We start from the raw sequence: 27,420 nt of genomic DNA, 5'->3' as shown, positions 1-27,420 counted from the left end.
TATGTATTACTTGTTGTTGTGTAAACTGCTGCACCAGTTGGTTACTAGCTATGTGAAAGTCTATATTGGTTATTGATTAGTTAGCAGAGTATTTGTATGGTAGAGTGAATGTGTGTGTGGTTCGGTGGGGGTAGGGGGGTGTGACTGCCCAAAGATATGTGAATAGTTGATTCAGTAGGTATATGACGTTAACCCCTTAAGCGCTGCCATCGGCCAACGGTCGTCGCAAGCACTACCTTGCCAGTGCTGCGCACGACCGTTGGCCGACAGGCCAGCGCTCGTTATTCGAACGTTCAGCACTGGGTGCTGAACTTTCGACGCAGCTAAGAGGTTAAGACTACATGTTACAACAGTTGTTTGGGTGAGTGAATAGGTTATGGGTGTGGTGATGAGCAAATGTATCTCTCGCTACTACATGTCCAACAAACTAGAATATAGATAACTGTATACTTGTAATAGTGATTTCATAACAAACTAAGTATGAGTTACTATCTATATAAATGAAGTAGTATTTGTATAAGTGTGTAGCTGAGTAAATGTAAATAGAATACGTGGTTTGCACAAGTGAGTAGGATGACTGCATAACTGAATAGTATGTGTGCTGATGTGTAATGTCAATATACGTGTAAGTATATTTTGTGTTCTATTGATCATTGACATGCATAAGTGAAAATACAGGTAATTGATTAGATGTGTGTGTGGAATCACTGAGTGGGTTTTAAGATACTTGAATTGCTGTGTCAATGGATTAAAATATGGTACTCTGTAATTTACAGTGACAAAGGTTATAGTAGTGTATGATGAGGTATATCTGATTGTCATGTGGGTGATGTCACTGACCATGTCATGAATGATGTAATGTGACGTCACCAGTGGATTGCGAGCGCGATAGTTCGTTAGTACAACTAACTATAACGGTGGAATTTCAATGGTTTTGTATGACTGAAATGTCCAGCTAACTAGAACACCCCTGAAACCTATGGTTTTTCAATGAATTTCTAAGGTGTTTTTTAAATTATAATTCCTAACTATCACCTGTCTGAATGTTCAAAAGTGTGTGTATGTAGATCTATATAATCAATAAATATTAAGACCAGACATTATCTGAGGTAATTGTAAAAATATTCTTGTACTTTATAAAAAATTATATCACTTTTAAATGCAATTTTGCGAAGTCGCGCTGGGTGCGAGCAGGGTGCGCATACCCCAGGTGACCAGAAAAGAAGAGATTTGATTGGTTCATAACACTTCCTATCTATTGAAGGACACCACCCATTTCAATCATTCTTTCCAGACTTTCTTGGGAGAAACCTCTCTGCTGAGAAGAACCTTTTGGCAAAATGGACAAGTATTATTACTTCCAATGGCTTCAAGACAGGAGTTACCACCTGATTCAAACAACTCTTCAAATGAGGAATTTGTGCATGAACCTCCACCTTGTGAGAGGTACACCTCGGTGGTTTGGAAGTTTTTTTTTTTTCTTTCCCGGAGGGACTGAAGAAAGTCAATGCAGTGAAGGTGACATGCACAATCTGCAAAAGCGTGTTGTCAAGAGGTGACCCCAATAAGAAATACTCTTGCGGGAACGCAAGTATGATGAAACGTCTAAGAACACAGCATCCTGTGAACTTGGCAAGGGAGGAATGTAGAAGATTGGCTCAGACCCCTCAGTCTGCTGTTCCTAGCACCTCTGCTGCTACATCTTCTGGAAATCTGGACATTCGTCCTCAATTTGCCAACGCAAAAATACACTGTTTGAAGTGTAATAGATTGCTCTGCTATGGAGAGCAGCCTGTTGATTTTGTTTCTCGAGCATTAGAGAATAATCGCTGCTAGGGTTTATTTTTTATTTTTAGCCTGAAGTTCATTGTTTTCTTCCTGCAGTTGTCTTTTTTTTTTTTTTTTTTTTTTTCTTATTAAAAAAAATCGTTTAAAAAAAAAACTTTTCAAAACTAACTACTCTGGTTATAGAGAGCCAAACTTGTATGCTAGTGTGTGAAAGTTTACATGAATGTATGTCTAGTAGATAATGGACTGAAAAAACATTTGTGGTGTATGGTGAATGGATAAGTGCGGAACTATAAGGAGGTGCTGCAGCATGACACTGTAAAGTGTTTACCTACAGCGTGCTATCGTACTTCCAAAGCACTGGGATGTAACATATGTACATAAATATGTTGCAAGTCTGTGCTTCCCTTTCTTTGCGAATTCATCAAATTTGGTCTTTTTGGGTCTTCTAATAAACCTGGGAAAAATCGGTCATTATCCCGCTGACGGCGGTCACTGGTCCACCTCCGGTCGAATATCCTCTAGTCTGGTCAGATGAGCCAGTGAAATACCTGGGGGTGTGGATACACCGAGATCCCAAAACGGTGATCAGAGAACTACGGCAGGGCCTATACTGCGCTGGTCCAACAGGTTGACCGCTGGGTGCGTTTGCCGCTATCTTTGGCGGATTGTATTGCCACGATAAAGATGGTTATCCTTCCCAGGTTCCTATACCTTTTCTGTAATATTCCCATCCGGCTGAAAATGCACTTTTTAAAAATGATTCAAACTCAATTACTTCGACTGGTTTGGGGTTCCAAGCAGCCGCGTATTGGTTGGCAAACTATGACACTGACATTTGAGAAGGGGGGGTTCAGCGCTCCGGATTTTTATGTATATTACCTTTGTGGGCAAGCACAATATGCATATTTCTGGTTTAAACCTCATGACTACGTCCCGCATGTGACGGTGGAAGTTGACGCTCATCCGACCCATTAAGCAACATCATCACACATACTCAGACACCCAGAGAGGAGATTAACACGCTAGATGTTACGATCGATGCATGGCAGACAATCTGTAGGCGGTCGAACAAACTTCCCTTATATGCACCTTCCATGCCCATTGCGGGGCATGCTGCTCAGTCCGTTACTCGGGATCAGGGCTCAGTCACTGCGCTCCGAGAGGTAGGCCTCGACCGGTTAGGACACTTATACCCAGAAGGATCATGCATCAGGAGTGCTGATCTGGAGTACATACAGAACCCCACTTTTATTTCAATGTACCTGTTTCAGGCTACGAAGGACGGTGAAAGATCAATTTTACATGTTTTCCTGCGGAGCCTGAAACACTGAAGGCATTGCAATTGGCGATTACTCCACCCACATGGAAAAAGCTGATCACAAAACTATACAAAGCAGTCCAAGACGACACGACCCGTGCCCCAGACAGGAGCATGGCGCGCTGGAACACTATTGTGGATCCACCTATTACTGATGCGGAGTGGGCGCAGGTCTGTTCCTTGACAGGACGCTTAACGTCAAATAGCAACCTACGTATTCAGCTAACATTTTTGCACCAAGCCTATCACACACCCAAGAAACTATGTAGGATGGAACTCTGGGAGGTGGATCGCTGTAAAAGATGTGGTGCAGAGGGGGCGGATTTCCACCACTTGGCTTGGCATTGCGAGAATGTACTCGGATACTGGGAGAAGGTCCTGGAGCTCCTGGGTGCTATGATAGGGCTGGATTTACAGTGCACACCATTAGTGTGTTTATTAGGATATGTCCCTCATATAAAAGGGGTGGCGGGTAGGTTTGTGAGTTGCCCTCCTTTTGGCAAAAAGGATAACACTATTTACACTATTGTATGCGGAGGAGTTGCCTGTTTCTTCCAGACCAAAGGATATATGGGCCCTTCTAAGAGAATATCTACTGGCCTCCAGTGAAGCAGACTCCATGCAAGATAGTGGTTGTTGAGTAGTCTGAGGGGTGAGGGGGGTTATTACACTCGGACGAAGTCTTTTTCTTATGTCTTTTTTGTTTCAGGTGATCTATTTGCTGTCTGAGCACGCATTGATATGTCTAACAACTAGGGGGGGTTGTGAATTGTAACATCGTCCACTCGCTAAATATATTGGCAATGTGTTATGTTTCCTGTTCGAATTGGGCATGTTTCTGCACAGTACAGTCCTGAGAAATGTATGATGTATTATCTGAAACGCTCAATAAAAATGTTATAAATAAAAAAAGTCTGTGCTTCCCTCTGCACAGCTGCTTAAACTGCAGCCATGTGGTGACACAGGGACCCTTGCACCATGGTGCAAGGATGTTCGTGTCATGCAGAGATTGTTTTCTGCAGTGTCCCTTCCTGCAGAAAACAATCAGTAGAGGTATTTTTCTCCTTCAATATATGCTATGCATTGTAGCATATATTGAAAGAGGAAAAAATGAGGAGAAGTGAAAAAAAATTATCCTTGTTGTGCTTTGCTACACCAATTGGAGGATAGTGCAGCATTCACAAACCTGACCAGATTTATGATTTTTGATAAGACTAGACATATGTATTGTTCTATGAGTGTTCTGTGTGAACACACACAGCAAAACCTATAGAATGCTTTTTCAACGCAAAGTGGTGTGTGATGAGATTGTATTTACATGGAAAACAAAAGGTATACAGAATGCCTTTTCTTCACCTTGTAAATAAGATTAGGTACTTTTCAAACCATAATGCACTTGCAAACACGACGTCCTCACCCGAAGTCAGCGACCTTTGTTTGCTTGGTGCATGAAGATGCAAGATTCATATATGTTTTCTTAACATTTGAACTGATTACTATGTCCATGAATAACAACAAAGCATACATGCAAACTGACTACATGCCTGCTTTTCTCAATATTTCACTTCAATGCGACTTGTATTCGTTTTAATGGGTTGTGATTTGTATAGGGTCACTGGAAAGTTCACAAGGTTGTCCCTGTAATATCCCCCCCCCCCCCCCCCCCCCCCCCCCAGAATTTTAGTGTCTCCTACTCCCCTGGGTGGTATGCCAATTTGACTCGCTGCATAAATGCTCCTGTTGAGACCATTTTATGCATGTGGTATGCCCTAGAAATTCTGCTGGTGGTGGAAACGGAGGTAAGTGGATTCATCAAATGGACTTTCACTTTCCATTGACTATCTTTTTAAATGGCTCGATCATTAACCCCTGTGACAACCCCTCCATTTACCCCCACCCTGTGCCGAAATAGGCTCCACCATTGCATGGTATTGCTTGCCCCTTGAGGCTTTAAGTTGAGAATGAGGGTCCAGACCAGTTTTAATTGAGCAAGTTAATGGCACTAATGTCACTCTTCTGGCTAATCCTAAGAGCAGCGGGATCTTTAGAGACTGGCTGTTATGAAAGCATTCTTTCAGTCTTGGGATTTGCCAATTTGTTTTCCTTCCAGGCTATCACGATTTGTATCTTCAGTAGGATTTCACTACAAGCATCTATGCCTCCTTGAAGGAATCTTGATACATATTACAATTACAAATGTGAATGAACTACCTCTTGTTTGGATCCTCTCTAGGGCTCAGCAGTACACTTCTCCAGCCTTCTGCTTTTGCTGCTTTTGTCCATATGCCATGGTTGGATGAATATCTTGCTTCGCGACAGGTGCAGGCCACGCAACAGATTCTCCAAGGTACCTTTATTAAGGATGTGGATTCCGGGGATTCCTTCCTGTCTCTTATCTGCGACGGAGAGTTCCTCTCCTTTGACATGGACGATGTGTCTATTGAAGGTAAAATTGTCCTCCCCTCAATCTCCTGCTTGTAATCTTATCTTGCTTTCCACCTTCAAAAGTTTGCATGGGTTTAAAGAAGTGTTACTTTCTCAATACATATACTGGGTCATAATCTGCTTTGGTGTAACTTTTCTAAAAGGTGTATATTTATAGGTCGTTGATTAGGAGTTGTGCAGTTGCACTGGCTAGCAAAGCTACAGTTCCTTATTTCAGGGTCACTCTAAAATTATCCTTAGGCAAAACACGTTCAAGAGCAAGTGTGTATTTTTGTGCTGTAGTATTTCTTATGCTAATGAACTAGCAGAAAACTGGTTTGGGCTAAAGATTCGGTATTTGAACTTATGCATCCTACATGGTCGACTGGTGGGGTAGGTGTGCTTGGAGGGTCTCAGGCCCAGTTATTTTCAGTCTTGAACCAGATCTGCAAATGAGCTTAAAAATAAAAAATCCTCCCTGTTAGAGGTTTATGTTTGACAGTATTCAAACCTGCCCCATGTACTCTGCACACCCGACTAAATCATATTGCTTATCTGTGTATGCTTCTTTTTGCTTAGAATAGGGTTTAAAGTCTAAAAGATCAGTAGTCTTGACCTCCACGATGGGCAGCACTGATTTACTTTACTTGATTCTGATTGCAGTCCTTTTAGCAAAGCCACTATCTGAGCATGCAGGTGAAGTATTCGTGATGAGTCTGTTTGGTGTAGTGCATGGAGTGGGCGATGTGTGGTAACAGGGTGGTGATTTTGAGGCTGTATTTAAAACATGGCAGATTCAAGGCCTCCTCCTTTTTGTCCTTTCACCAGAGCCGGTCTATCGCAACCTTGGCACAGGAGGTGCTTCTGCCAAATTGGAGGCTGCATGTAACAATGGTGAAAGGGTGGCTGTAGTAACCAGATAATGGGGTTTCAGGCTGCATTTATTCATCATGCAAGTCAGCAGGTGTGGCATAACCGACAGAGCTGCCGGCTTTGGAACTGGGAACACTGGTTTTGAGTCTGTGTTGGCTCAACATCCTGTGTTTCTGAGAAATCACTTAATCTGCCTGTGCCTAACAAAAATGAATGGGTCCTTGTGTAATGTAACTGGTGCTCATGTAATCGCTCCAATAACTTCGGGTCGAGTTAGAGCTATATAAAACTGAAAAAAAAGTCAGGCCTGTTTTATAGACTACAACTTTCCTATCGATTCGCTTGTCACTTTCCCTCATCGAATTTAATACTACCCATGCTTCTGCTACTGTTCCGAACCCTATCCTGTCTTAAAGCTTTGTGGACCAGACACCCCAACTTGTGGGTTTTTACTCTTCCCTTTAGTGTTTATTACCTGTGGCAGACCAAATCCTTTTTAATATTGCATCTATTAAGGTGGGGTGGATTGCACAAATAAGTACATCATAGGAGGGGACGATATGCTCCGTATAAAATCTTTAGGAAGTGAGTCCAAGTGGACACTGACTTCCAGCTTGGCGATGTCGTACAGAGTTGGAGTGCAATATTTTAGTACACTTCTGGATAGGTTACAAAATGATGAAGTGTATTAAATTCTGAAGAGTGGCTCCAAGGATTATATGTTCTTTAAATTGTCAATCAAGGTCCCAGGTTTTCGATCCCAGTCTGTAAGAGAAATAGGTTTGGTCCTGGGATCAGGTGTGGGGTTTGATTCTTGATGGCCTTGCAAAGGTTTCTAAAAGCCTTGAAGTCTGGTTCATGAGCACCCGACTACCAAAGAACCCGTGGTCTTCTCTTGATTTCAGCACAAGTACTACATGAATGAGGCACAATTGAAACTATGGTCAACTGTGAACTGCAATGGAGGGGTGGGCCTAATGGCAGTAGCATAGTAAATTCAAGCCAATGTTCTTGTAACTTGCACAAGATGTTGCCCAGCCATTTTCATACCTGTTGAAATGATGCATAGTAAATACCCTCTATGCTACATGGCTCTGTTGTATTGTCCATCTCTGCATCATTACCATGATGGCAGAGGTCTTCTCTTTAATGAGGTTCCACCCTGCCAACCACTGATGCGTCTTTATCTTCTTGATAAACCTAGTTCTTCTGATCACAACCAGGTCCCTTAAATAGGTTCCTATTTGCTAAACAAGGGCATTTCTCTTGCAATTTCTATGCACTGATCATATATTTCTTCTGTCCCATTATCTCGCCCAGAGGTAGTGGGGCTATTACAGTCGGTTTTGTATAGTGTTAAGGTTGTTGTGATTTGTGTGTTATCTTTTTGGTTTATAAACTGGATGTTCCAACACCACCCCTTTATTTTGGCGTAATTGTTTAGTGATGGGTTGAGGAAAGGCCAAGGGAATTTGGGGTTTGAATTGAACAGTTTTTGCTCAATATTTTAGGAACCCCGGCAACCATACAGGAGAAGTTGTGTCAGCTAAAGGAAGAGCGTGTGTGCAAGATATGCGGAGACAGCGAGGTTTCCATCGTCTTTGTTCCCGGTGGGCATCTTGTAGTGTGTACGAGGTGTGCCCCTGGATTAAACCAGTGCCCAGTCTTCAGAGCCAGCATCAAGGACACTGTCCGCACTTTCATGTCCTAGACTCGTAGGTAAGTTTTATGTCTGACAAGTTTCAAAGTTTGGTCAAACATCTGTGTAATGTACCTTGATTTCATTGCTCTGAACATGTTTGCGATCAATGTGACCAAGGTTACACAGCTCTGTAGTGGCATTCAGGGCCGGCTTTAGCGCCGACACCCAGTGCACCTATTTCATTTATATTGAATACAAATCTGATCTTTGCCGCAGGAATATGATCCCTCTGCGCTACTTTATGGCGAGTCAAAAACTGCCTCTACACAAAACTGACTTTCTAGTGGGAACATTAATCACAAGTTATCTTGACTTTTTTTGTTACTACCTGAAATCAGGACTCTCGATTTTAAAAGTATTCGATGCAGATTTCCTTGTAAGGTATTGCTAAACACACACAGCCCGCTCCCCTTCCAGGTTAGCCCCCAGTGCGGCTGCACCGGTTGCGCTGCCCTAAAGCCGGCTATGGTAGTATTTATAGTTTTTTCTGCTGGGAGAACGCTTTCTACAAGTGTTAGGATGTAGAATGGCCAGCTGGCCAAGATTGTGCTTTCATGGCGTCTGCCTGCGGTTTTGGGTGGGCAAGTGAGTGCTCCTACTGAATATGTTATCCTCTTGTCTTGCAGGTTGGCACGCTATTTGAAGCTCCCGGCTAGTCTCCTAGCCAAAAATACACAAAGTCCTTGTTTTATATGTGAATTCGTTTTAAAACTTTACTGTTATAATATATCTAATCTATGGTAATGTAATATATAATTAATTTATTTAAGTGTTGAATAAAAAATACTGTTATGAGTTTCCCTTGCTTTTTTATATAACATCCTGTATAAAATGAGACCTGTATTATGTTCTGCTCATATCTCCCTGATAATTGTCTGTTCAGTGCTTGGTCCTACTGTTAGCTTGTGAATGTGAGCACAGAAAACTAACCCTCCGCCTGACCAAAGCGGGATGAGTATTAGTCCTTGTATTTGATTGTTTTCAATTATATCCTGCTCGAATTGTACTAGTCAGTTAATTTTTTAGGTGTTCTCCCTCCCAATGGCACCCTGTCTGCGTATCATCTCACTGTTCTAGCACAGCTTTGTTTTTTTGGGGGAGGTGTATATAGCGCAAACTCGACCCGAAGGTATCGTAATAATTTCCATGAGCACCAGTTTTGTTGGAAACTGGCATCACCATTGTTTTAGGCATGGGGAGATTGCATACTTTGACTCTGGTCAAATCGCTTAGAGTCCCAGCCGAGACTCCAACCCGCTTCCCCAGCTTCTAGCCATTAGGCCACATTCTCTTGATGGCCTTCAGTGTACAACAGACTATGCTGACTGATTAAAATTGGCCTTGCCCCTAGATAAAACTATCCACTACCACATACAGGGGAAGGCCTAAAGTAACTCCTACTTGTTCCTAGGAGAATCATACAATGTGTACAACCATGCAGAAATTCTAGCTTTCAGTAATTACTTCTAGTATGCAAAAATCAACATGTAACCATAAATATTTTGCCAACTTTAGTTTAATTCATCAGGGCAAATTTTCAGCTTATTAAAGTAAACCATTTACTGCCATGTCTAGAAATGGCTAAATCTTGACGACTGGAAAATAAACGTGTAGCACAGTTTTGGCACAATATTGTGCTGATGGGGTTTCGGAAGGAAAGAAGTTTTTCAACTGTTTGAAACATTTATGACTTTAGCTAGATAAAGGGGATTACAGATAACTGAAATGGACGTTGCAGGAAATTGGATTATTTGGGTGGAGTGACCACCCACCCTCTGAATAGTCACAGCTTCTGAGTGAGCCCTAAGCCACTAATTGAACCTGAGCTCAATCCCCTGGTAGCCATGGCACAGAGCAGTCGGGCATCACATGGTGGCAATGTGTTTTTATGCAGCATCAAAATGGATACGATCAGAACACAAAGTAATAATCCCAAACCTAACTGACAAGTAAAAATGTCTAAACTAAATGACTCCTCAAAATAGAGCTGGCGATATTCAAGTAAAACCAGCGTTGGCATAGGCAAGAGGTCTCGCTTTTGGGACCTTAAATGTTTAGTACTAATAGTAAAAGTAAAGCATGTGAAATGTAAGCAGGACAAAATGGCTACCTTAACGCTTTTACACTTTACTCCGAAATCAATGAGTGTTTTTGACTGAAAAGTTAAGGACAAGACTATAGGGCCCGGAAGGGACCCATTTCAATGTCCATTGCTTATATCCTTACAAAACTAAAGCAGTAAGGTTTAAAACACCACATCCCTAAACACAGAGCCACAGCACACATTTTATAAACTAAAATAAGAAAAAAAGCTGATAAGGATCACATTAAAAGTTTTCCCCGCTATGCATCAACCAGGTATTTCATTACCTCCAGGAATGGTGCACTTCCCCACCTGGGGAAAACAATGTTGTTCAAACAAAGAGAAAACTAAAGGAGCACTTCACTGGAAAACTCTGTAAAGTGGCACCAATGTGTGTGGTTGGGAACAAAACCAATCTGGCCACTTTGGACCACTCTCCCTTCCTTTTTTTTTTTTTTTTTTTTATATAATTGTATTTGGAATTTTTTTTTTCTTCTCTCCGTCCAGAGGCTGCACCACTTTGGAATAGAAAAGGGAGTAGTTTCCGTCCTGTAACTCCAGTACTGTAGTAGGGGTATCTCTGTTATAGTCATAATCTAGTGAATAGTCCCGCCCGTGTGTGTGCACCCAGGAGCAAACAAAAATAATCTCTTATGTCGTCAAAAAATGCAGACCTGCACAGACACGAGAGCATTTAAAGACAGATAATGCAGCCTATATCCACAGGCTACACTGTCCAATACTTCAACTAGAAATTCCACCAAAAACCCACAAACAGCACAGCCTGTCCAGTGTTCTCCACAGAGAAAAACCTTCCCCTACCAGCAAAAGCCTCTGGAATGATGGAGAAAGTAGTGGACAGACAAGCCCCATAGGCTGCCATTATGTGGCTCAAAAAAGGATACTGTGCCTTTAGGAGAACCTTCCAGAACTCTCTCAGTATCTCAGAATGCACAGCAGGTCCCTTTTCCTTTCAGTTCTTTTTGAAGGCGTAACACGCCAGACCTGTAGCATTCCTTACATGAATAGCTTTCTTCACCGGGGAGGAGGGCGGGCGCTTATGACTATAACAGATACCCCTACTACAGAACTGGAGTTACAGGACAAACTACTCCTTCTGTAGTAGGGGATCTCTGAGTATAGTCATAATCTAGTGAATAGAATGGCAAGCCCATCCCCACACCAAAGTGGCAGTGGAGAGAAGAGAAATAAAACCACTACTGTGCGAACAGATTTTGCAGCGAAGCCTGCCCAACCTGAGCGTCTATCCTGGCATCAGTGTCCAGACAGTAATGCTTAGCAAAGGTATGGACCGACTTCCAAGTGGCCGCCTTGCAGATTTCTGCAATTGGAACATTACGCAGCAAAGCAGTCATGGCAGCTTTGCCCCTGGTGGAATGAGCCTTAGGTTTACCCCCTAAGGTCTTATTAGCCTTCTGGTAACACAATTGTATACAGGACACAATCCACCTAGAGATGGACTGCTTTGAGGTAGCAAGACAGGTCCCGACTGATCCATAACTGATAAACAATTGGTCTGACCTACGAATATCTTTGGTTTTATCCAGAAAAAATGTCAACACCCTCCTAACATCCAGGGAATGCAGAGACCTTTCTGCTGGAGATGAAGGATTCTGAAAAAACGTAGGCAAAGTTATGGTCTGGTTAATATGGAAATCCGAGATAACCTTTGGAAGAAATTTAGGGTGACTACGCATAACCACCTTAGCAGCATGGACTACCGTATAAGCTTCTTGGCAACATAACGCCTGAATTTCACTCACCCTGCAGGCCGATGTGATGGCCACGAGGAACGCCGCCTTCCAGGACAGGTGCTGCAACGAAGCCTTATGAATAGGTTCAAAAGGCTCCTTCATCAATCTGGACAGCACCACATTCAATTCCCATGAAGGCGAAGGAAGCCGGACAGGAGGGAACACTTTCTTCAAGCCTTCCAAAAAATCCTTGATCTCAGGGATCTGAAAGAAGGAAGTCTGTGAAGGGCATTTCCTGTAGGCAGTCAGCGCAGCGAGATGAACCTTAATGGACTGGAAATTAAGGTCAGACTGCGCCAAATGTAGAAGATACAGAAGGTTGACATCTTCCTTGTATGTCGTTGGATCATAGTTCCTGGACTTGCACCATATGCAGAATCTCTTCCACTTGTAAGCATAGGAAGTCCTAGTGGAAGGTCGCTTAGCCTCCTTCAGTATGTCCATCCAATCTTCTGGTAGATTCAAATGGCCATATTGCACTATCTCAAGAGCCATGCCGCCAAACTCAGACGAGCGGTTGGGGTGCACAATCTGCTCCCCGAACTTCGTGAAAAGGTCCGGCCGGCACGGCAGCTGTATGTGAGGAAGGAGAGACCGGTAATGAACCACCACTGCCTGGGCCATTCCGGGGCGATCCGGATCATCCGCGCCCTGGAGTGGGCCAGCTTGAGCACCGCCGGAATCAGGCGAATGGGTGGAAAAGTGTACAGAAAGCTGTTCAACCAGTTGATCCGTAGCGCATTCCCCAGCGTCCCCTGCTGGTAGTACCTGGAGGCGAAGTCTCGGCATTTGCTGTTTTCGGCGGTGGTGAACAGATCTACGTCTGGAGTCCCCCACCTTGCGAAGACTTCTCCTAGTACTTCGTAGTTTATGACCCATTCGTGGTTTTCCTGAATCAGTCTGCTCAGTGCGTCCGCCTGAACATTCTGCACACCTGGTAGATGGGTAGCGGTTATCGTCGTCCTCTGGCCAGAGGCCAGCGCCAGATCGCCTGCGCCTCCTGAGACTGAGTGCGTGATCTCGAGCCCCCCTGCTTGTTGAGGTAATAAATTGTGGTCGCATTGTCAGTCTGTACAAGAAGAGAGATGGTCTGGAAGGGCGGATGAAAGTCCTTCAGCGCCAAGTGAACCGCTCTGAGTTCCAGGAAATTGATGTGATACGTGGACTCCGTCGGGGGACCACGTTCCTTGTATCTGTAAGTCTCTGGAGTGTGCCCCGCAGCCGTGGAGAGACTCATCCGTCACAATAGTCTGCGTGGGAATGTCCTTGTGGAAGGGAACCCCTCTGAGGAGATTCTCCGCTGAACACTACCACTTCAGAGAATGAAGAGCATGCCGAGACAGTCGTATCTTGTCGTCCCAAGACCCTTTCCTCTGATCGACTGATCCTCCAAGCACTCCTGCAATGGCCTCATATGCAGCCGTGCATGTGGCGTGAGGAAGATACAAGAGGCCATCGACCCCAGTAGAGAAGACACCGTCCTCACTGTTGTAGATGGAGCGGTCATAAGAGCCTGAGCCTTCCAAAGGAGTGATAATCATGTCTCCTCCGAAGGAGACACTCTTGCTGACAGCGTATTGATGGAGGCTCCCAAGTACTGTATGCACTGGACCGGAGTCGTGACAGACTTGGACATGTTGATGTGCAACCCAAGCTTGTTCAAGAGAACGCACGCCTTCTGGAAGTGCGCTTGAGCTTCCGAGAATGAGGAGGCCTTGATCAACCAACCGTCCAGCTACGGGTAGACTAACACCTTGTTCTTCCTCAGGTGTGCAGCTACCACTGCCATGCACTTTGAGAATGTTCTGGGCACAGACTTCAGCCTGAATGGCAGTACTGTGTACTGATGATTGGCGCCAACTTGGAATCGCAGGAACTTCCTGGGTTTGTGTGCAATGGGCAAATGGAAGTAAGTATCCTGTAGGTCTATAGCACATAGCCAGTCTCCCTGTTGCAGTTGAGGATAAATCTGATGCAACGACAGCATGCAAAATTTCTCTCTGCGAATCCACTTATTTGCTTGTCGCAAATCCAGAATGGGCCTGAACTCATTGTTGTCCTTCTTGCAAACCAGAAAGAACCGTGAGTACAGACCTCTTCCCCCTTTGAGACAGAGGTACGTCTTCTATCGCCCTTTTCCTTAACAGGGTATCTGCCTCCGCCTGGAGCTCGCGCAGTTGAAACTGCGAGCTGACCGGTGGAGTTGCTGGAGGCGGGCTGGTGAACCGAAGACTGTATCCATTGCAAACAATATTCAGCACCCACTTGTCCTGAGTAATTTTTCTCCACTCTGCCAGAAAAAATTGAACGCTTTTCCCCCACCGGAGTGGGTAACTGATGCAGGGGAAGTAACCGCTCGGGCCTAGACCCGGCCAGCCCTTTGTTTGCTGCTGCGGACTGCTGGCCGCCTCTGCCCTTCTGGTGCTTCTGGAAGGGCCTCCGGAACTGCTGCTGCTGTCCCGAAGCCTGTCCTCACCCTCTGCCCTGCGCCCGAACCATCTCTGGAACGGGCGGTAGGTCTTCTTCTCCTTGGGGTTCTCCAATCCAACAGCCGTCAGGGTCTCGGCCTCCGCTTTCATGCGGCCCATCTCGTCGTCCGCATGTTTGCCAAACAGGGTTTCCCCCGAGAAAGGGAGGTTGGCCACCGGCTGTTGAGCCTCTGGCTTGAGAAACTTAAGTCTAAGCCAGGCGTGGTGCCGTTGGTTGACACCATGGCAGTACCTATGCGCCGCCAGAAGGGACACCTCAGCAGCCGCACTGATGAGTTGGTTCGACACCAACATCCCCTCATTCAGGATCTCCTGAAAGTCTTCTTTCTTCTCTCGAGGAAGGAGCTCAGCGGATTGCTGGAGGGACTCCCATTGGGCTTGATCGTATCGCCCTAGCAAAGCTGCGGCACTGGCCGCCTTCATTGTGGTAGACATTGTCCCACAGACCTTCCTGCCAGCCGAGTCTATCCAGCGGCTCTCCTTATCAGGAGGAACTGTAGACAACGGGGTGGTGGCATGCTGCTTCCTAGCCGCCGTCACTATGACAGAGTCCGGTGTCGGATCCATCCTAAAAAGGCCGGGTCAGAATCCGGAGCCCTGTACTTCTTGAGGAGCCTGGAGGGGGCCGCCTTCGTCGCCGCTGGAATGAACTCCTCGGCGGGCTCCACCAATCCTGGTATTAGAGGCAGCAATGGTCGAGACAGGTGCTTTTTATGTAGCGTCTCAAATCATGGACGTCGAGGGCTTAGTCACCGTGATGACCAACTTAGCCGCACCCCTCAGCAGAACATCTTGGAATGAGACTATGTTGTCTACAGGCGACATCCTCGTCCCTGGGGATTCCGACAAAGTCGACGAGTATTCCCTGGTCTCAGAAGAGTTTGTGTGGGATCTGGATCTGCACCTCCTGTGGCGTTGTCTTGATCTTGTCGACGACTGGTGACTACTACGCGATCTACCCTTTCGGGCGGAGCGAGAACGCGATCTCCTTGGCTTCGGACGCTCCACAGGCCTCATGGGAGCAGGTGACTTCGGAAGCTCCACAGGTCTCACCGAAGCAGGCGACTGCGGCCTGACCGGCCGCCTTGGCTGAGGAGTCCCCTTAGGGGGCGTCTGATACCGTGGTAGTGAAGCCGTCCCCGGCGGAACCACAGGCGGTCCAGAAGGAAGAAGCAGAGGATGAAAATGAGGAGGGGGAGGTGGAGTGGGCGGAGGATCCTTGGGCAACGGAGGAGGAGGGGAGGGTGTCCTCTGCTTAGGTGTATATACCTCTGAGTACACAGAGCCCTGTGACTCCCTTTTCTTAGGCGGAGGCGATGGTGAGGTAGAGCCTATCGGCGCACGTCGCCGGCGCGTCCCAGTGGACCCAGAGGAACTCCTGCTGCCAGAACTCCTTCTGCGCTTCTTTGGCATCTAAGAACGCCGCCTCGGCGGTGACCGTCGTTCTCTCGACATCGTACGCCCTCGTATCGACGACGAACGCCTTTGTGTCGACGGCAAACGCCTCCTCGACGGCAAACGCCTGCGAGACTTCGATGTCCTGCTCGACGTCAAGGACCCCCTCGATGCCGACCTCTTCGCCGACTGCGAACGGCGGTGTCTCCTCGACGGCGAGTGCCGACGCCGGGCCGCCTCTCGACGTCTATGACTCGCTGACGATGAAGATATCGTCAACGGCGATCTCGACGGCGATCTAGTCGGGTCCCTCTACGCGAACGTCGATGTCTCCTCGACCCAGATCCCTGGGGAGACGGGGAACAGACTGCTGTCATCCCTCTCGACGCCGTTGTCGGTGCTATCGACGCCGGCGGAGAACATGGACGTTTGCTGGTTTTCCTGCCCCTGGAGAGCCCTCCAGAGGCCTCAGCATGGGCAGATGAAGTATGCCCAGACCCACCTTGTGCCTTCAGCCTTCTATCTTCCAGGCCTTGGAGCCTGATCTTCATCCTGTCTCTCAGGGTCCTGCTGGAGAAGGACTGGCAAATGTCACACTCCTCCGGGACATGAGAAGAGGGAATGCAGATGATACACTCCTCGTTTGGGTCCGACTTGGCCTTCTTCCTCGAACACTCTGGGCATTTGTCAAACAAAGCAGGCATTGTGACAAATAAGAGTGCTGAAAGACACACACAAGGAAGAAAGCACCAAAGTACTTCAAATGAATGCACTCAAACACAAAGTGAAAAAAATCTGTAAAGAAACCCTAGAAAGGGAGAGCTCAATGCTCCAGGGTCCTGCTTGCAGGAGACGGAAAAAATAACTGAAAGTAAAAGGGACCTGCTGTGCATTCTGGGATACTGAGAGTTCTGGAAGGTTCTCTTAAAGGTACAGTATCCTGTTTTGAGCCACATAATGGCAGCCTATTGGGATTGTCTGTCCACTACTTTATCTCATTCCAGAGGCTTTTGCTGGTAGGGGAAGGATTTTCTCTGTGGAGAACACTGGACAGGCTGTGCTGTTTGTGGGTTTTTGGTGGAATTTCTAGTTGAAGTACTGGACAGTGTAGCCTGTGGATATAGGCTGCATTATCTGTCTTTAAATTATCTCGTGTCTGTGCAGGTCTATTTTTTGACGACATAGGAGATTATTTTTGATTTCTCCGGGGTCCACGCAGATGGGCAGGACTATTCAATAGATTATGACTATACACAGAGATCCCCTACTACAGAAGCTATTTGCAGCCGAAGTGTTTATTTCTTTATTGGATCTAAAATATGGCCCACATCCATATCAAATGTCAAATCTTTGCAGTTACTCAGTGGGTGGCTGGGAAACCGGTACACACAACGCTGCTATGTGGAAGGTACTGTTTTAAAATACAAAACAAGAGGCTGCAGTGAGGCGCTAACATTCTGTTACAAAACAGATTTGAAAGAGGTCTTTCTGCCAGCAGCATCATACATCTATATTGCAAGCTCTCTATTATGGCACTACATTGCACGCTGCAGACAGCTGATTTAATCATTTCCTCTATACGGACTAGTGGGAGGACCCATTGTGGACTCATGAATGGTACGTAGGCGAGACCTAAAAAGGGCCACTGACATTTAATGGTTGCATGGGACTAGGACGTAGGTGCAGTTTGTGGCGGACTATGATGGCTCCCCAGGCAGATACACAACTAGGTTTGTCTTAGTCCAAGATTTTACCTTCTGACTTGTACTCTTGATGCCAACTACAGGAGTATGCTTATAAAGCCTTCCAGGGAGGTGCCAAGACTCGTAGGGTGTCGCTAGCTGACGGCAGGCTCCAGTCCAAGTGCCATTAGGTCATCCAGCTGACCCTTGGAGTTCAATTTGTTCAGGGTACAAGAGGGAGGATGTTCATTCCTTCAGGACTCCTTGTCAGCAGGTGGAGAAAGTGTTGGAGGAAGGCTGGGTGAGGTCTGTTATGTAGGATTGACCAGCTTTTGGGCAAGCATACCTAAAGACACTCGTAGTCTCCCTTTGACCAAGTAAGGCTTCCCAGGCCGGACATGCTTACTTTGCAGTAGTTACTGTTTGAATTACTGCAATGTAGGGGTAAATCTGATATGGTGACAGTCTTGGATGTCATGAGCTTTTCTCTGGCTCTAGGGTTGGCAGTGTGATTGGGGAGAATACCATGATAATCTTAATGTGCTCACAACTGAAATTCGTGTTTGAAGAGAGCACTGTAAACGCAACCAATCCAAAGAATTAAGCTTGGCACGACTATAGCAGGGTCCTTCAGCAACTAGACGAGGGATCAACAACAAATGTCTTTGCATTCTGTTCTCAATTTTCAGTGTGCCCCATGTGTTTCATGTGTTAAATATTTTAATTTGCACTGTTTAACATAGGATAGATGGGCCTGCCACAGTGAAATTGGGTTTTTGGGTGCATGTCCATTTCAGTTCATGGTACCCATTTTCAACTTAGTCCACTTCTAAAAACCTTACATCCTACGTTGTCGGCTAACAGGCCTACAAAGGGGTGATTTAAAAAAAATGTAAAGTAAGATTTTCTCCTGTAAAAGGATCATTTTGACTAGTAATGCAGGGTTTACGCTGCAGTAATCTGGCTACATCGGGTAGGTCTGCAGTCCTGTTGAGCCTATAGTGGATTGCAATAGAAGTTCTGTATTCCACTAGTGGCATTTAACTTCCAGTTCCTGGGTGCACTTTCAGCACCATATACTATGGAGCTATGAGGGCTAAATGTACCATTTGGGGACACCACTGCTTCAAGTGGAGCATAGGCATTTTTACTAATGGAGGCCAACAAAATATAGGATCCAACAAAAGGCAAAAAAGCAGATTACCTACAGGCAGGCTGTTCCAGAGTTTGGGTGAGTTAATTAAGGGAACCGAAAACTAGATTAATGGTCTGGGTGTAACATGTCTAGCTGCCACAGGTGCTTTGAAGGAACAGTTGGAGGGCCAAATTGATTCTTTCATATGGCCGGGTCTTCATGCGAACTCACAGAAGATCTCAAAGGCTCACTGTCCTGGAGGTCAAAGTACAGACCTGACCTGGATCATCACATCTTGGGTCTTGAGGTACAGATTCGGCACCTGGCTGAATATTTTAGAATGCCAGTAGTTATACCGTCCATGTTGTGGGGCTATCCGAATATGCTGATGTGCACTCTGTTGGATTTTCTCCAGTCCTTGCTCCAGGAGGCTGAGCCCCACCCCCACCCCTGAGGTGGGGGGTACAAAATTCTATGCATGGGAACCTTGCCATGGGATCTCGCGGCGTCCTGTGGTGGCCTGCCTTCTACATTTCAGGGAACTGGATCACTGTTTGGGTATTGTTTAGTTGTGTACTTGCTTGTTTGTCAGGGGTGGGACATATGAGACTGTGGTGACGTTTGGTACAATGTTCCCCTCCTGGCTCTGAGGTTCAGTTGCTGGACCGATCCCTGGGTTTTTCCTATCCCACTAGCCATGGTTACACAAATTAAGTTGCTTTCGTTGAATGTACAGGGCCTCGTTTCTCCCCTTACCCAAGAGTTAATATGCTGTCCTAATTGAAATAACGGGAAGGGCATTTTGCGTTCCTCCGGGAGGCCCGCCTTATGGAGACGGAGAGATGCACCCTTCAGGGGCACGGTCTAGGCTATCTCTGCCGCTTCTGTGTTTTCACGGGGTGCTCTTATTTGGATCAGGCCTGGGGTCCCTTTCTGCTTGCATAGTATGGGTATAGACCCTGTGGGACTATGTCTGAATAGCAGAGATGGAGCTCTCTTAAATATTTATGCACCAAACCTGGATCGGTCATTGTTCTTTATCAGCTTGGTGCCCTTGCTATAACTTATGGAGCCCTGTTGGATACTGGTGGGGGGGGGGGGGGACTTTAACTGTGTTGGATTTGAGTTGATAGTCCCTCCCGCCCTTGCGTGGTGTGCCCGTTGGCAGTCCACTTGTAATCTGGACAGTGGTATTTGATATAGTTGGCAGGTTCGACACAGAGGTTTGTGTGTACTCCTACCCCTCTAGTCTGCTTGATCTTGATGTTCAGCTTGACAGGCTCTTTACATGTAGGACGCTTTGCGGCAGGGTGGTGGGCCTACAGTATTTAGAGAATTCATTCTGATAACGTTCCCCCATGCATAGCAAGCTTTGGTTATTCTCATCTAGGTCTGGTGTCCCCAAATGGTGCTTAGATCCAGCACTTTTGGGTGATCCAGCTTTGAGTCTTGATGGGGGGGAGCACCTCTCTTGGTGGCAGTACTGGACTGATAATGCTGGTTAAGCTCAGTCTGTAGGGATGATACGGGAGGCTATGAAGTTCATGATTTAGTGGTATTGTATTTCGAGTGGGGGTTTGCACTCAGCTGCCCTTGGATATTCAACAGTAGGAGGCGTTAGATGGTCTTTTGAGTGGGTAGGAAGATATTTTGGATGGGAGGGGAGGGGCACTCGTTGGAACAGCAAGAGGCTGTTTGAGCTAGTGGAAATCCTTCACTACTTTAAGACCTGAAACTAGGGCTAATTCATAATAAGATGCTGCCATGGCTTGCTGGATGTCTGGGCGGTCACACCATACTCTAGCTCTGTGGTTTCTTGGGGCACTATTTTTTCACACAGGAGATAAAGATGTTGGTGCGGTATTTTATTTAACAGTACCGCTTAGGTGGCAAGTAATGAGGGAGAAATATTGACCTATATTGCATATCCATCTCTATTGTTCCTCAAGTTTGCAGTGGCTGATCAACTGGGTGCAGATCGCAGAGCAGGAGATACAGGGAGCGATTTAGGGAATGGCGCGGTGTAAGGTGCCTGGCCTAGATGGGCTTCCAATAGAACTTTACGCAGCCTTTGCATTGGACCATGTTCTTAGACTAATTGTGCTTTTCAATGATTTCCCAGCATTGAGGCAACCTTACTCCCTCACAGCGAGAGGCTGTCATTGTCACTCCCAAAGTATAAGCACCCTCTTCTTGATTCTTACTACACCCATCCATGTAGATTACAAGATCTTGAGTACAATATTGGCAACTTGTTCATTTCACATGCATTTTCTAGTTCATCCTGACCAGACGGGCTTCATTCCTATGCATAGCTCTATGCCTAGCTTCCGGCAATTGTTCCTGGGGACATCACCAGGAGCAGCTGCCACCACAGGCACTAGTTATCTTTGATATGAGGAGGGTGTGGTTCGACTGGGAATTGTTATGTGGTACTATGCTTGGCATGGGTCTGGGTTCGCCCTTTATCAGGCCACCAAAGCTTCTCTATACTGACCCCACCGTTTGAGTTTTAAATTACTTATAAAGCGCGCGTTCACCGAAACGGTTCCATGGCGCTATGCTAGACCAAGTCCTCAGAGACAAGAATGACAGAGGAGGGACTAATGATTGTTTATTGGGGGAAGGCTTTGGTGAATAAAAAGGTTTTTAAGGCCTTTCTAAAAAGTAAATATTGGGTAGAACATCTGAGGTGGGCTGGGAGGGAGTTCCAGAAAATGGGGGCAAGGGTGGAAAATTTGGAACCTCCCCATTTTTTTCGGCAAAATCGGGGAATGGTCAGCAGATGTTGGGAGGAGGAGCGGAGATCCCTGGTGGGGGCGGAAAGTTTGATCTCTGACGAGATAAACGCAGGAGCTGAGCCTAGCTGGGCCTGAAAGACGAGGCAGCCTACCTTAAATTGGGAGCGTTCATGGATGGGGAGCCAGTGTAGGGATTTCAAAAGGGGAGTAACATGGTGGGATTTGGAGAGGTTGAAAACCAAGCGAGCAGCTTGGTTCTGAACCAGCTGCAGTCGTCGTACGTTGTAAGCAGGCATGCCGTGGTAGAGGGCATTGGCATAATCCTATCGAGAGACAACCATAACCAGTGTGATAAGTTTTAGGGCCGTGAAGGAAAAGAACCGGGAGACCCTGAGAATAGTGCGGAGAGACAAAAAAGAGGAGGAAACCACGAGCTCACCTGGGAATGCAAAGTGAGTTGGTCATTGAGTTTAATGCCAAGGGTTTTTACAGAGGGGGAGGGAGGGGGCCCAAGAGAAGGGGGGCAAAAGAGGGGGGACCAGGGACTGGAGCAACCACCTGTCAAAACCAACTCTGTTTTATCTGGGTTTAGTTTCAGGTGGCTGTGATTCATCCAGTCCCGGATGAAGAGCATAGTAGATTGGAAACTAGATTTAGAGTCAGGGGAGTGAGAGAGAAAAAATGAGCTGGAGGTCATCCGCATAGTTATATACGGATACCTCCATTTGCTGAAGTGCAAATATACGGATATACGGATACCTCCATTTGCTGAAGTGCAAAGATGAGGGGGGCTCCTGAACTTCCTCATTTTGGTGGTTTGGAGTTTTGGTAACCTGGGTCATGACGTGCCGTGGGGAGGGGGGAGATAATCGAGGATTGTGGAACCTCTGTTGCACGAATGTCTGCATCAGCTCTGCTGCCCTATAGGTTGGATAAAAGCAGTCCTGTTCCTTTATAGGGCTTTGTTGGAGGGTATGTGACTGACTCTCACAACCCTCCGGTTATGTTGGGAGGAAAACTTGGGGATTCCTATCTCTGAGTTTGAAGTTAGCATTTCGAGATACTATTACTTTCCTACAAGAAGGGTCATTTATTTCTTTTACCTTCATTTGCTTATTTGACTCTCTGAAGCATACACATGCAATGTTCCCTGCGGCAAGCTCAGAGACCCTGGTGGGCCGTCTGACCCAAATTTCTTTTCCACATGGTCTGGTCATGCCTGTCCTTGCTGCTCTACTGGGAAACTGTTCGCCAGGTGGTTTGAGGGGCCACAGATGGAACTTCCTCTGGCTCCGCAGCAATGCTTGCTAGGCCTCCATGACTGATCAGTGGCTATGCACCTCCTAATGGCACCAAGAGGACGGTTAGTCCCCAGGGAAAGCCAGGAGCAAAGCCATGAGCAAAGCCACAAGAAAGACCATCGTAGGAAAATAGCAGTTTTTCACATGGTCCCTCCAACTTTTTGCTCTTTTTTGGATGGAAGTGTACTGGGTCCCTGCCAACCAAGCCCAAGTGCCAAGTCGCTTTCCCTAAAACCGAGTAATCCCAATTGACAAGTACTTTAGAACCCTTGTATGCACCTGGTACCCAGAAAAAGGGCCCCTAAAGGCTGCAGTATGAACTAAAGCTTACACTGGCTAAGCCAAGAGGCCTTTCTTCAGTGCTAAAACTCTACAAGATTTGGAGGAATCTTAGATGGGATTTTGCGAATGTCTATAATGCTTAGCCGAGCTACACCCCAAACACCTCAATCTACTTCTTGTTTGTGTGCGCAATCTGTTAGACGATACCATTCATATTCCTAATTTATGTGTCATCTAGAGATTTCCTTCGGGCATAAATTAATGTTGGACATCATTTGGAGACATGTACATCAGTTCCTGGGATTTGCAAGTGCTTTTACTGTGTCCGCTCCTTTTCTTTTGATGGTACTATCCTGTATGAATTGCTGTGATTTATGTTGCCCAATAAAATAAAATAAATTAAACTGGACATAGCTTATGCACATAAACCTAACTTTTTTTTTATAAAGGTCTTTTCTGCATCTGTTTCCTTCAGTAGAAGACCGAAGAGAAATTGTGGCTAAAGCAACAAATCATTCAAAAGTGCCACATGGGCTAAAGTTTGCTGAGAACAGATTAGTGGGAAAACGGCACTATTAGCTTTAGATCGGCAACAAAGATTATGCATATTCATTAGGAAATCCACAACTGACACAAATTTCGTAGGGAATAGTGAATGTGATCACATCTATCCAGTTTAACCCCTTCCATGCTGATGACGGCCGGGAGCAGTTATGGCACACAGTGCTCGTATGCTGATGACAGCTCCCGGCTGTCATGACCGCACCCGCGATCGGAATGTGCCGCACAGGCGCAGAATCGCGGGCACGCCCAAGGGGTTAAGGAAATGGGATTATATTTAGATGAAGCAGATTCGGTTTTTGTGGTAAAATGCAATTTAAAGGTTACACAAGAGATGGTATGGAACATGTTGTATGGGGATAGTTTTTCCAAATATTTATCGTGGGAGAAATTGACAATTCAACAAGGACACATGAGCAAATAGAGGTGCTACTGAAATTGTAGGTGACATATTTGGTGCTTTGATACCATCAGTAGGAGTGATGCACCTCTCTCGATTAAAAAGCTTTCTACTGCAGTTGACAAGTTGTATACCAGTACAGCTGGAGAATTTTCAGTGTTGGATACTGAGATGGTTGCAGTCAGATCCATGGTTTTACATGATTGATTTGCATTAGATGTCCTTTTTCTCAAGAGTGTAGTCTATTAGATAAAAGTTCAACAATGTTTTACTTGCATTCCAGACTAGTGTAATGACTAAGTATATTAGCAACATCAATGATTTAAAGAAAGATTTGAAAGGGTTAACCACGACAGGTAATTGGGAAGAAACAGGGAATGGATTCTCTGCTCTAGGCAGATGGTTTGGAAACCTAGGTAGTGGAATTTTGGAGGCATTTTGAAACCATTAGTGATCGCTCTTTGAATCCCTTGTAGATTACAGTCAAAAACAATCCACAGACATGCACCTGTGACAGCATATTTGAAGCATTGAGTGTCACAGGTCAACCCAGTTAAAGAGCTACGCTTGGTTCTTTAATGTGACTCCAGCTATTGAAATGCTGGTGACAGAACATACAATTGCACCAGCGCACTGTGTTGCATATCTTGTTGCTCTCCATTCTAGACATTTTCGGGGAATGTACCTTGCCCAAAGAATGAGCTCACAGATTGTAGAAACAATATGCAAACCTATACCAACACTGACTGCACCAATTTCCGACTAGTATGAAAACAATCCCACACAGTCACACAATTTACATATAACTGGAAGTTCTAGTGTACATTTTGTTCAGACCTACTGTCTGTTGGTTGCTTTCATTCCTGTGGAATGACTGCCTCATGCCTGGTTATCAACCAGCCCCACAGTGTTCTTGGTTAATCTGTCAAGACGCTGGCCACAGGCAGATTTACAACATCCACACCGAAAGAAGTGGGAAGTCAAATGGGACGATGTCTCGGTAGGAGTGGTGAGAGATTCAAAGGTGTTGCAAAGCTGTTTTGCCGGCATTCTGTGCCAGGTGTCCAATTTTGCAGTAAAAATAGGGATGGGCGGATCTCCATGGAATCTCGCTGACTCTTTATTTGTGTATATTAGGCTATTGGCTTCTTATGCTTTTTTTTGTGGGTGAGTTGGCTCTTGTCCTGTTGGACAAGGCATCCTTGGCGTAGTTCTCCCCTAAATTTTTGCCTTCGAACCTCTGCTTTTTTGGGCAGCTCAGTTTTTGTGGCTCTTTCTATTGTGGTGCATGTTGATGCTGTTATTGATATATGCTGTTATTGTTGATGCTTTCTAGTGTGCGTTTCTTTTGATAGGCATGTTGATGCTGTTATTGACACTAACTGTACCTCTATTTTAACTCAATACTGTGGTTCTGTCTGAGTTAAGTCTGCCTGTTTTTATGGTCTTGTACACATTGGTTTGCAATGTGTTGAAAAAATGTAATACAAAAATGTATACACAACTTTATTTAGACAAATAGGCTTAGATAATGGTGATCCCATCTGACAAGGTGTTGGGCATCCATAATCTACTTTAAGACATTTATTTGTAAGGATCCTGGGTAAGGACTTTGGTATAACTTGTACGTTCTTGTCATCTTATGGAATTTTGCCCCCATTTGAAATCTGAATTTTATTACTCTATCAGCAATGCAGTGTCCCATATTGACCTTATATTAAACGTTAAAAAATGTCACTCAAAAATGACTGCAACGACTTGTCAGGGTTCCAAAAAATTGATGAGATGACAGTGGATAGAGCGACCATGAGATACAGGTAGCCTGAAAACAGAGCAGAAGAAACTTGTGAAAGATTTTTCCATGGGGGTAGGATAGAAGATAGGATGCCTTAAGCAGCTGCAAATGCCATAATTCCACTGGCATACTTGAAGTTTCAGCTATGTCCACATTGGAACTGTAAATTCAAAAGTTACACTAAAAGCCACTGCAAGGAGGCTGGTAACTTTTGGGTGTCATAGACGTCTGCAGAACACCTACTCTTTATTTAGGTATATAATGAAAGACTTTGACTTCTTTTATTCCAAGGTAGTCGGTGTGTTGCACCTTCATTACTACTACCAGCTGTGATGGCTTGGTTTTTTTTGTGGTTGAGATTTTTTTTTTTGCCTGTTACTCCTGGCATCTTGAGCATAGTTCTCCCCTAACTTTGACTTCAACCCTACTATTTTTGGCAGCTCTGTGTTATTTGGCAGCTCAGTATTTGGTGGCTGTAGGAAAAGGCTCCCTTTTAAATGGTTATCCCCCACTTTTTGCCCAACATCTGATGAAACCTGACTTGATGTGCCCTGGTTTCTTGCCAATCAGGTTCCCTGGCCCTGTGTTCTTTCCCCAAGACTGCCCTTTGTGTCCAGAATTGGCACATACCTGGCCACAAGTAAGTCCATTGTAAAAGGTGTACTATAGGTACCAAGGACACTTTGACCAGTAAAGGCCTCTAACGGCTGCAGCACCTATTGTGCCATCCTTCGAGGTTGTGCACCTTAACACAGTCAGTGAAGGCTGCATGTTTTGGTGCAGAGAAAAGTGAATAGTCGACATGGCACACATCCTTGTGTGCCATACCGGCAATCCACTGCCAAACACCTTGATAAGTCAACCATATACCAGGGTGCACTAGCCCTAAGGTGAGTGTGCAGAGGCATGAGCCCTGCACCCCTACAGTTTCGAAGTCCATTCCTAGACATTTTGAGTGTAGTAAAGTCATAAAGAGTATATGGGCTGGGAGTTGATCATTACGAACTCCACAGCTCCATATTGGCTTTACTAAAAACTGGGATGTTTTGTTAACAAACTTCTCAGCTCATAAAACCCACACTGATGCAGTGTGGGATTTAATGTAAAATTTACTCAGAAGGCATCTTAGAGCTGCCCTCTGACAATCGACCAGCCCTGTTGTGGTTCCTGAATTGCTGCCAGCAATTTGCCACCACCAGACAGGTTTCTGGAACCCTGGGTAGAGAGCCTCCGCTCTCTGGGTCCAGAAACAAATCCCATCCTGGGCAGAGGTGCCATACCTCCTCCCCCAAGATGGGCTTGGTCCATGAAAGGGAAAGCTTCAAAGTACTGCGACCTTTATACATTGTCCCTGCGTTTTGCTGCCCCCAGCAACTGACTTCCAACGGTTTGGCCCATCTTTGGGTGGGGAATCAGAGGGGAAATCCAAAAAAGAAAGAGGTGTGCCCACCTTTGCCAACCCCACCCCTAAGGTGGGGTAGGAGAGTTGAAGCACACATCTTAGTCCCCCCATCATGCAGATTAGGGGATCCAGCTGATTAGGCAGAGGCTAATGCCCCCTCCCACTGGAGGATGTCCTAATAGGGGGGTGTGCCCACCCCAAAGAATGGACCCATTGGTCCTGACCTGCAAACCCCTTTAACACCCCTAAATATTGTATTTAGGGGTGACTC

The 27,420-nt window shown here is 45.6% G+C and overlaps 1 protein-coding gene and 1 long non-coding RNA gene across 2 annotated transcripts in view; one reads left to right on the top strand and one right to left on the bottom strand.

The window, feature by feature from the left end:
• Positions 1 to 8,906, top strand: part of LOC147706336 (baculoviral IAP repeat-containing protein 7-like) — a 59,382-nt gene extending 50,476 nt beyond the window's left edge. The window contains exons 7-9 of the mRNA XM_086929067.1: positions 5,343 to 5,555; positions 7,918 to 8,125; positions 8,735 to 8,906. Coding sequence (XP_086785193.1) covers positions 5,343 to 5,555; positions 7,918 to 8,117 — 413 coding nt within the window. The 3' untranslated portion in view covers positions 8,118 to 8,125; positions 8,735 to 8,906. The remainder of the gene's footprint in view (positions 1 to 5,342; positions 5,556 to 7,917; positions 8,126 to 8,734) is intronic.
• LOC147706335 (uncharacterized) overlaps positions 1 to 27,420 on the bottom strand; it is a 150,291-nt gene that overhangs the window by 70,158 nt on the left and 52,713 nt on the right. The gene's annotated exons all lie outside the window — the stretch shown is intronic.

This window comes from Lissotriton vulgaris, chromosome 7 (genome assembly GCF_964263255.1).
Source record: "Lissotriton vulgaris chromosome 7, aLisVul1.2, whole genome shotgun sequence".
In the NCBI taxonomy this organism is placed as follows: Eukaryota; Metazoa; Chordata; class Amphibia; order Caudata; family Salamandridae; genus Lissotriton; species Lissotriton vulgaris.
This window is presented reverse-complemented; position numbering and strand designations above follow the sequence as displayed.